The sequence below is a fragment of the Myotis davidii genome, unplaced genomic scaffold (genome assembly GCF_000327345.1).
Source record: "Myotis davidii unplaced genomic scaffold, ASM32734v1 scaffold16, whole genome shotgun sequence".
Taxonomy (NCBI): Eukaryota; Metazoa; Chordata; class Mammalia; order Chiroptera; family Vespertilionidae; genus Myotis; species Myotis davidii.
The window spans coordinates 733,664-745,016 of NW_006287821.1; the positions used below are offsets into that span (position 1 = coordinate 733,664).

Sequence of the window (11,353 nt, forward strand, 5' to 3'; positions counted from 1 at the left end):
GATTTTCTATAATTGAAACACTGTTGCAACTCCAGCTCGGCCAGCTGGCTGAAAGCATGGGGTTTGTTTAGCTTCTATAATTGCAACATAGTTGCTTAGAGTGCCAGCTCAGAGCTGGGCGGCGGCAGGCGGGGAACCTTGGCTTCCTCCATCACTGGAGCAAGCAAGCCTCCTCTTTGATTTAGCTGCCTGGCTGCTGGCCGCCATCTTGGTTGGCAGTTAATTTGCATATCGCCCTGATTAGCTAATGGGAAGTGTGTCGGAGGTACGGTTAATTACCATGTTTCTCTATTAGTAGATAGGATAACTACTTAATCTGAGGGGCAGGATGAACAATTAACTTCATTAGTGATGCTGATACAGGAGGGCTGTTCTGTAGAGCCTGAGGGCTTACACTCTGTGGGCAAGACAAAAAGCTAAAAGAGGGCTAAACTGGCCAGACCCTTTTCACAAATCCCATATCACTTTTATGCTCATACAAAGGAGTCACTGTGTCCAGTATCAAGTCACTTAATAGCATGTGCTGTTGGCAAAATTATGTAACTTTCCTAAGCCTAAGTTTCCCCTTTTGTAAAATGGAAATAGCAGTGCTTACCTCATAGTGTTGTACTGCGGAGTTAAGAAAATAATAAGAGAACACCTAACAGTGCCTAGCATATAGCACATGATCAAGAATGTTAGATGTAGTCTTCACCTCTGCATCACCAGCAGCTCTAAGCGCCAGGAAGGATGGAGAGGGCAGGGGCTTTGAGATGACTCTTTCAGTTGGAGATTGCCATCTGGAGATGAAGTGGCAAATGGACTGGAGTTTAGTAGTAGAATTGAGCATCACTTCCCCCCTTTCTACTACCTCCCCCCATACAGCCACCCAGTTCACTGAGAGATGTTCTTATGCTTTCATTCATAGCAAAATTTAGGGAGCATTGAGCATCCCCTGAGATCATTAGTTAGAGAAGGGCAATGAGAAGATGAGAAGACTTCATCTTGTGAGGGATAGCAACCTGTGATAAAAGAAAATATGGACAGAAGATGAAAAACAACTCCTGGGTCCATAGGGAAGAGGCGGGGAAGGGGAAAGTAGAAATAAGTGCTCTTGGGAGCAGGGGAAGGGAAGCAGCAGGGCCAAGGCGGCTTGGGTCTCTGCAGGACTCTCAAGAAGCAGGGTGCCAGGGAAGAGAGCTATGCACCACACTCACCCAGCCAGGGTTGGGAAAGGGCTTCTGAGATTGGGAGGCCAGGGATGTTTTACACTCTGGTGTCCTATCAAGGGCATTCCCTTATCTTCACCAACAAACACTGGCAGTGCTTGAGGTCTAAGGTAGCTGGTGAGGGTAAAACCTTCAGAAAGAGCTTAAAACAATATCCGGTGTGTGTCTGGAGAGATACCAGCTGCCTTTGCTCTGGTTCTCTGCCTTAGGGAAGTCTTTCCGCCTTTCTCCATTTCCCCTCTCCTCTCTCTTGGCAGCCCCACAAGCTGGCAGCCACCCTGCCAGGAATTGCCAAGTTTGGTGACATCTCCCATTATAGACCCTTTGTTCATTCCTTTGGCAGGAAGGGTAGAAAAGGTGTGGTCTAAGAGTCCTAGTTGTCATCTTCTCAGATACCACTACATTGCCCTTGACTAATTCTGCCCAAGGGAAAGTAACAAAAATCCCTATTGCTAAAGGATTAAAATTAGACTAGAAGCTCAATAAAGGCACTAATCCTTGTACATTTACCTTCTACTATATCCCAAAGCCTGTCACCCAGCAGAACTCAATAGATATTTGTAAAATGAATGAGTACAAATATTTATTAGTGGCTTATGAAGAAATGAGGTTCAATGACTCTAGACTTTGTTCAGTGGCTGAGTAATGTTATTATAGCTTCAGACTTTCCCCCCCTTTTCTACTTCACAATCTCTATAATTTTCTCCAAAAGCCACAAAATGATTAACTAACTCCATTGTGACAACTCCAGACTCACATCCTCATACCAACATTGAAAGCAACAAGGATTATGGATAATTTTGAAACTGGTTTTTATTCAGAAACGAACTCTCTCAGGAGGTCCAGAGTTTTTCTCTGTCTTCTTGGTCTGATTTTGGTCCCATGCCACAACTCCACCCCATACAAAGGAGTCTAGGACAGAGAATACATGGCCAAGAGGAGCAAGAGCTTCATTATTGGCTTAAACAGTAATTTAGCATTCAGGACTGGGCACATGACCACCCTAATCTAATATCAGGTATTGTTAACACAGACAAAGGAAAAATTGGCCACTGATTGGACAATGATCTATTTCAGCCAGAGCAACAAAATCTGACTTTTGCGTCTACAGTTGCCAACCTCTCTAGCCTCCATCATCTCTCTTTGGATTTCTTTCAAAGAGGTGCCCACTCATGTACAGCTATTTCTCCTATAAGCACCTTGAGAATGGAGCCTAGGGACCAGTTAAAACAATGTCTGTCCTTCAGTGACCAGAGTTGAGGTAAAGGAAAAAGAATAGAAAGCAAGAGAGAAAGTGGACTCAGACTTGAAGTTGAACTTAGTAGTAGACTCATTCATCATTCATTACAGCACCTCCATGTGCCAGGCACTATTTTAGTATTCAATGACAAGCAAATTAAATAAGGTCTCATTTTTCATGGATCACATGTCCCAAGGAGGAACTGACAGATAAATACATATTATGATATCAGGACCGAGAAGCATTTTAAAAAGGTGGGAGGGCAAGAGATAAAGCATGATGGGAAGGTTTCTCTGAAAAATACTGAGGCTTGACCTGTATGTGGAGAACCATGTAACTATGTGGGGAACACAGAGTGGAAAGGCCCTGAGGTAGAAGGGTGGCTATAACTTAACAGAAACACAAAGAACACAAGTGTGGGCAGGACAAAGTGAGCAAAGATCAGAAATGAGGTCAGAGATATAACCAGTGGCTAGATGTAGGGTTTTCTTGGTCATGATAAATACTTGGGATTTTATTCTTTGTGTAATGAGAAGTCATTAGAAGTGTACTTTGGACATGAAAGTGACATAATTTGGTTTATATTTTTTAAAACTCACTCTAGCTGCCATAAATAGGAGTACATTTTAATTATTGCAATGACTAATAATATACAATTGAACAAAACATAAGAAAATTTGAGAAGTAATTGATAAACATAAATGGCATCTTTTGTAAATGTATTTCTTAAATGAGAGTGATGAGGCTACTTTTCCCCAAGTACTTTACATACCCATGAATAAATAATCCTAGAGAGAAATAAAGTTTGTATTCCTATTTTCTTCCCTCATAATTATAAGCTTTGAGACTACTTCATAATTACGTATGTAGGAAGAAGAAATTTTATTATAGTATTGTTGTTCAATTTGTTTGACTTCCATTTGAATTATTAGTTAAAAATCACACAGCAACTTACTATTAAAAGTTATTTTTTGGTGGCCTATCCACTGATAACTGGATCGTGTCCTCCTCCACTATTGAGTAAAAACCTGAAAGCTTCCTAACTTGTAAAACACTTGTCATCCAGTCACTGAATCACTCAACATTGGCACTGTATTTTGAATCATTTTTTGACATTCAACAGATTTTTTATAACCCAGGGCAATGAATCATGGAAGGTTTGGTGACAGGTAAGGGCTTGTTTTCATTTTGTTATGGGGGAGAAACACAATGGCAAACTATCACCTTGATTAAAGGACATCTTGGCACAAAATTTAGGGAACAGTACATACACAAATAAAAAATCTAGAAGTTGATTATTGTAAAACTGCCTTTATCAGCCTTCAACTTGGAAAGTCAGCCAGCACCTAGTTTGGAGCCCACCATGTTAGCTGGTGAGGTCCACAAGGGAAAATGTATTATTTTCTTTCTTTTTACCTCTACTACCAAGCAAAATACCTGGCACAAAGTCATTATCCTTTTGTTAAATAATAAAAGAACTGGAGTACCCATCTCAGCTTTCCCCGTTTTCCTCATATTTTTCCTAATTCTTGCTAAGATGGAGTAGTTGGGATGCTAGAAACATTTTCTGGCTAAAGGGGTCCAAAGCCAGAAGTGGTAACATCAAAATATATATGATGAATTTCAGAGGGAAGGCGAGGGTGGGTGGGGAGAGATTAGCTGGGGAACTTATATGCATATATGCATTGTTCATGGACACAGGCAATAATGTGCTGAAGGCCTGGGAGGGGTGGTGCAGGGTGGAGGGGGTCAGTGGGGAAAAAAACACAAAGGGAACATCTGCAATACTTTTAACAATAAAGATAAATTTAAATATATATGCATACACAGTTAGATGCAAAAATTGCCTTTATTACCTAAGAAGCAGGGTTATAACAAATGAAAGGGACACTTTGAGTCATGTTTCCTGTGTGGGGTCCTGGTTTCATTGCCGTCATGGTCACACAATGGGGTTTTCATCCTCCTTCTCAGACCAGTTGGCAGCAGCGGGCAGTGGTCCAGTCTACCACGCTGCACTGGCAGTGACAGGTGGTTTCCCTTCGGATATCCCAGGAACCACAGCCATAACCACAAGCACAGCCGGTGACAAAAGTCCCTGCATGGGCACATGAGACATGGAGGTCAGAGCCCTGAGATTTTGAGAGGCTAGAGGAGTCCTAAGCCAGAGTGGTAACATCAAAAATATATATGACGAATTTCAGAGGGAAAGCGGGGGTGGGTGGAATAGATCTAGGTTTTGTGGGTTCTATAGTTAATTCAATTGTGAAAGTCCTCTTTAATAAAATAACACATTCAGGTATATGGCCATGGAGGAGATCTGTGAGAGTGAGGGGCCTAGGGACTTCTGTTCCCTCACATTCATGATAAATTCACCTCTGTGCTGGTGCCTCTAACCATTGAAATAGGGCAATAGATTGAAAAAGGGAAATAATTGGCAGGGGACTTGGTAGGTGATAGGACTATAACAGGACAATTAAGAGGAAGGGCTCCTATATCAGGTCATGAAAGAAAGGTGGGGAGGGAAGAGGCGGAAACCCAAGATTCTTCAGTAGCTTCCTTAAGGGAAATGAGAATGGGTAAGTGATCTCTGGGAGCCAGGAGTCATTACTCAGCTGTGGATGGACAGGGGAGAGCACAGGGCATCTTACCCACCATCCCTCCTTATGGAATTACTCACCTGAAGGGCAGGAGGACAGTTTGCCAGAGTTGGTGACACTGGTACATGAGATCCTTGGGGGAGGTGGATTGCACTCTGAGTAGGAGAGAAGAAGGGGTATTGCCCATGACCTGTTTCCCATAATGCCCTCCTTAATCTCCTTCTTCCTCACATATGTCCCTGTGTTCATGAATAGGCGATTAACTAGTTTTAATGTTTAGTTTTCTAATTTTTCAAATGAAAGTAATAATTGTACTTACCTCAGAAAGTGAAAATTAACTGAAGTAATCTGTGTAAAGCTTTTCATCATACCTCATTCATAATGAGTGTTCATAAATTATTACGCTCCTCCTCCTCCTCTCCCCCCTCATCATCATCACCATCAATCTCATTGTATCAAGGAAACTTGAACTTTTAGCCAGGAGCCCAAAAGGAGACGGGGGAGTGGGAAAGCGCTGGGCAGGAATCTTGGGCTTGAGTGGAGTGATTAGAGATTGAGTTTCAGGGATGGGACAGCAGAGAAGCTAGGAGCAGGAGGCATGATCAGGGGTTATTGTCCCACTTCCTCCAATTCTAGTCCATTACCCAAACCTTGGAGAGCATCCTTTATCTTTTCATCCACAATGGCGTCTAAGGACTGCTGAGTCCTCCCTGCGCTCATCAGCAGGAGAAGGAGGATGGGCATGAGAAGGCTGCAAGGGGTAGGCTTCATTTTGTGGAAAGGCAGTATCCTGGAGCTGGGAGGAAAGATTGGAAAAAAGCTGAGATCTCTGAGCCTGTGTGCTGGGAAGGAAGGGAGAAGAGAACGTGGAGAAATGGCAGTGTCCGGATGGAGTTTGGATCTCTCTAAGTAGTTTGGAGAAGCAGGGAAGGTGGCTGCAGAGAAGATTCACTCACCAGAAAGCTCAGAAAAGGTCTGCAAAGGTCTGCAAACATCCTTCAGGCAAGGATGTTTTATAGCCTGGGTACCGCTTAACACACAAGCGTGTACACACATGCAAACACATTCTCTAGTACATTTTCAGAGACGCTGCCAACTGGGGAGTGCACACAACAGTGATGATCTTCAGTTTGTCCTTGGTAAACACTGGCTGTCTTTGTTCTGCTTCTCTAGTGCCAAGGGGAATTATCTGGCTTTCCTGTTCTTCCCTCTCTTTTCTTCTTGGCAATCTGATAAGGCTGGCACATGGAATTTCTGTTGACTGCCCTGGATTACAGGCCATTTGTTTTGTTGTGTTTTTTTTTTAATCAGGAAAAGCTTACTTTATGGTCTGCTGAGTGAGGGCTCTACTCATCACCTGTTAAGACATCATTTTATTGTCCCTGGCTAATCCCAGCTGTTGGAAAGTAGAAATCTGATGGCCCGTATTGTACAAACAAGGAAGCATACTGTTTACTTAACCAGAAGAATGGTGCATGATTCCAAGGCTCTTTTGGAGATTCAACAGGGTCATTACCAATCTGATCTTTTCTCCCTTTTCTCCGCCAGCCTCAGTTTATTGGCTTTTCATCTTTGATCTCTTGTCTCGTCACGGTCACGAGGTGGCAGGTATCACATTGTCAGCAGAGATCCTGAGCAGGCCAAGTCCTTGTGCTCTTGAGACTACATTGTAATGTGGGAGATAAATATATAATATGTCATATATTTACACATTCTCTGAAGAAAAAGAAAGCAGGCAAGACAATTGAGTGTGCTTCTGTACCGTTGCTCATAATGCAGTGTGCTCTGGAACGACATCTCAGGAAAGGTAACCTGTGAGCAATGACCTGGAAAGGTAACCTGTGAGCAATGACCTGAAAAGTGAGACAGAGAAAGAGCTGAGGCAAATGCTTCAGGCTAAGAGGCAAACAGGACTAAAGAGCTTAAGGCAGGATGCCCAGCAGGCATAGCTCAGTGGTTGAGCATCCACCTACGAACCAGGAGGTCACAGCTGGATTCCTGGTCAAGGCACAAGCCCAGGATGCGGGCTCATGCCCTGTGGGGGCTGTGCAGGAGGCAGCTGAGTGATGATTTTCTTTCATCATTGAGTAATTCCTCTCTGAAATCAATAAAAATATATATTTTTAAAAGAGAGCTTAAAGCAGGGAGAAGGTTGGTGAGTTGAAGGAAAGCTACAAAGACTGTGGCCAGAGTGAGTGAAGTGAATATGGAAAAGAAAAGTTAAAAAAGAGGTAAAAAAAAATATAACTGGGGCCAGGTCATTAACTTGTTAAATCAACACAAGGGCTTTGGACTTCACTGTAAATTTGGCAGATAATTACTGGAGTGTTTTGTTGAGGAGAATACACAAGATGATGTATGTTTTGTAAAGCTTACTAAGGCCTCTGTGTGGGAAAGAGACTGGAGGGAAAACAGGTAAACAAGAAGACCAGGTAGGAGGTGTTTGCAGAGTTCCAGGTCTCAGAGGTGGTCAGGGAAGAAGTGAGAAGTGGATGTATTTGGGTTGGGTATAGAAGGCTGAGCCTCTTTAGAGCTCACTGGCGGATTAGATGTGGGATACAGGGGAAAGAGAACAGCAAAAGATGAAGGTTATGTTCTGAACAACTTGCTGAAAAGTGATACCATTCACTGAAATGGGGGATCCTGGAAGAAGAGTAGATATCACCAGAATATTGAATCATATCTGATGATAAATTTAATATGCATATTAGACATCCAGACAGAGCTGTGGCATAGGCAATTGGTAAACAAGTTTGGGGTTCAGGGGAAAGGTGAGAGTCAAAAACATAAATCTGAGATTAATCTGTACACACAGATTGATATAATAACACATATAATCTAAAAAAAGAAGATAAGAAACAATTTTATGGCTCAGGTAAAGAAAGTGGTAGACTAGGAAGTAGATGACCAGGACATCGGTTTGCAAATATGAATTCAATGGCATTGACTGGTGAGTTTGCTGAGAATGGCAAGGAAAAAAAAGAGAACAGGATTACACAAGAGTTCTCTTAGATTAAATGGAGCCTGGACGGCAAGGATAGTGAATAACATTTCTGGGTAACACTTGCAGTCAGTGGCATGCCTAGTGCATTGGATACCCAGAGGGGACCACTTCTAACACCTCTGTCATAACAAAATTATTTCCAGTCATTTTTATGTAATGATCAATAATAATCATTACTTTCTATTCATTATCTGGTTTTAGAACAAAAATAACTATTAAAAGAATAGATGTGAATTTTAAATATAGTGTTTACATCCAGTCTGATATTTTTGTGTGAACTAAAATTTGCACTCACCAAACAAAAATATTATACCTCTCAGTTTGCACAATCTTTGAATTTATATTTTGAAGCACAATTAAACTCCTCATAATAATATTGAATGACCAAATTGATATAATTCAAGTTCTGCTAATTTGTCTTTATAAGCACTCAATTGTCACTGCTTATTTGAAATCTACTGTTTAATTGCAGAAACATGTAGTAGCATAGGGTTTGGTGACACAAATGTAAACCTGAACATTTTAAGAACTAACTTAAAAATGAAGGCATATAGCTAAGACTTGAGTATGGGGGGGGGGTGTCTCACTATATAAGAGGAGTTCTCTGAATTAACTCCCATGTCGAATATGACTCTTTTAAATAAGTATTAAAATTTGCTAATTTGAAGTTTACATATCATTATCAACACTCAACAGTAATCACAGCAATTGTTTGGATCAGTGTTTTGGGGGAAGAGTGTTTTACCATCGACATTATTTAGAAGTGCCAGTGTATAGTAATAATAAAAATTGAGTTGAGTTTTACACGAATTTATTATTGCTTTTAAAATTGCTATAGACAATGCACAGTGCTTTGTGCCTGCACCCTTACCCTTGTGGTCACTGCTTACGTTCTGAGGACATCGCCTCTGCATTCCTGGAAAATGGTTATCATCTTATACAGAGAGGGTGGAAGAAAGGTTTTTGTTCCTCCAACATGTGTAGAGAAACTAAGTGAAGTCTTTTAACATTTCTCTCTCCCTAGAGCTACTCTCTTCCTAAGAGTGCACTTCTTTCTTAATGACCCAAATGTGAAGGTACATTTTAAATCTTTCTTATCTCCTCCTCCCAAGCAATTCTCCACTGATTAACTTATATTTTATTTTATATAAATAAAGTTTGAAGAGTTGGTAGCATAGGACAGAGTCCGTAAACATTTTCTGGGTAAAAGTAACTGGACAATTAAAGAAAGTAACGGTCTGAAAGATGGGGCTGAGGTTGACAAGGTCTGTTCCAGGTTAAGCTAAGGCCAGCACTGTTTTCCTCTGCCTTTCTTTGTACACAGGAGCTGGGGTCTTCAATGTTGAATGTAGAACCCTAACGGTACACAAAATGATCCACTGAGTCATAAGTAAATAACAGAGCTTCTATTTTTATTTATTTATTTTTCTTATTCTTTAATATTTTCTGTCTTATATATGCTTTAGAATAAACATATTAGTTAGCACATGTTTATAGTTTATAAATCAAATTTGTATGTATAATTAATTTTTAAAACTCATGGTGCATCTGAAAAAAATAATAGAAGAACAAGAAAACCAAGAGCCACAGGAAGCTGGCAGAGTCTCAAACACGAGTTTCTAGGTCTGTTTTTCTCTAGAGTTGGCAAGTCTCGAACCATTGAAGTACTGCTATTTTATCTTGTAGATTCATATACTTTAGAGAGTACATGAGAAATCAGTCAGGTTGATATTATATGTAAAAAATGAGATGCAGATAAAAATTGAGAAGCTGACCTGCCCTGTATAGACATTAATCATGGGTTTGCTTGGAGACAGAGCAAAATGTCCCTCAAAAATTATCTTGGAATCCACTCAAGGGTTATATAGGTACCCAATTAAGACTGCAGAATTCTGTATCATTAAGCAGGGAAAAATTGGTTATTTAGAACTTGATAAATTGATGCTTTCAATTAGCTGTGAAACCATTAAACCTCCTTACTCATCAAGGTTCCAATCAGGCACAAGTCAGCTGTAAGAAGAAAATTTGCACTCCAGTAGTTGAAGGAGTTTCCCCCAGTGGCTGAGCAAATTTATTTGTCCAAAGATGTTATCCCTTTGGATATTGGAAATATCTAATAAAGACAATAGTATGTTCTTGGTATTATTTATTATAAAGCTAGTTGTGGTAACACTTGGATAATAGATTAAGCTGTTGAGTGTGGACAAAAGCAGAAGCAAGAGACAGCGATTATGGGTGAAGAATAATTGCAAGGTGGAACACTGGGAAGGGGATAAAGAAAGTAAAGGTTCCGCTGTGGTCGGCAAACTGCGGCTTGCGAGCCACATGCGGCTCTTTGGTCACTTGAGTGTGGCTCTTCCTAAGCCTTAGGAGTACCCTAATTAAGTTAATAACAATGTACCTACCTAAATAGTTTAAGTTTAAAAAATTTGGCTCTCAAAAGAAATTTCAATCGTGCTGTTGATATTTGGCTCTGTTGACTAATGAGTTTGCCGACCACTAGCTAGGGGAGGAGATAATAGAGAAGAGGAAGCGTAAAGAAAGAGAATGAGCTTGGTAGAGGCTAGAAGAGCCACAGACCTGTGGAAGTACAGAGTGTTTCAGGGGAGTGGTTTAAAGGTGACATAGGTCAAGCGGACATCAACAGATTCGCCCTGGGATCACCTGCCATGACAACTCTCCTAGCTCAGGGCTCTTTTCCCCTGTTGTTCTGTCTCTATGTGGTGGTTAAAGATAAGCAATTAAGGATTCCAGGGTTCTGATTCAGGAAAGGGGTGGGTCCCAGGGAAGAATGACAGAAAGAACTGTAAAAGAGGACACCGTCCCATGCCCAAGAAGAGGTGACAAAAGGTAGTAGGCTACAGAAAGGCCTTCTGGTCATATTGCTCCTGCCGTGTTCCTAGGAGTGAATGACCAGCCACTTAAAACTCCAATCAATGCTTTTTTGAAAGAACCTCCAAATGTCTGTGGTTAAATCAGGACAGAGTGATCCCTCCACAATAACTCAAGTAGCTTAGTAGCCATGTACCCTTTGGTTTTTAAAGGTATAAAAAGAGAGCTGAACTGATGAGGGGACAAGGTTGGAGGCCTATATACCTATATATCTCTATCATCTCTATATGTATATATAGAAAGACAAATAAAACCTATAAAAATTTCATTTACATACATTTTAATGCTATTGTTGTGTTACCTGGTAATTGGATATGTATGGTAAACTAGAGGCCCGATGCATGAATTTCATGTGAGGATCTCGGCCCTAGCAGTCCCAGATTCGTCTGGAAGGTTGTCCGGAAGAACATTC

At 41.0% G+C, this 11,353-nt stretch overlaps 1 protein-coding gene across 1 annotated transcript; it reads right to left on the reverse strand.

Annotated features, from left to right (window-relative positions):
• Positions 1–4,278: 4,278 nt before the first annotated feature.
• Positions 4,279–6,068, reverse strand: RETNLB (resistin like beta). The gene is made up of 4 exons (XM_006759569.2): positions 6,002–6,068; positions 5,690–5,841; positions 5,126–5,200; positions 4,279–4,543 (listed from the first exon to the last, which is right to left on the reverse strand). Exons 2-4 carry the CDS (start codon positions 5,814–5,816, stop codon positions 4,416–4,418), a joined length of 330 nt encoding a protein of 109 aa, XP_006759632.1. The 5' UTR covers positions 5,817–5,841; positions 6,002–6,068; the 3' UTR covers positions 4,279–4,415.
• Positions 6,069–11,353: the final 5,285 nt, after the last annotated feature.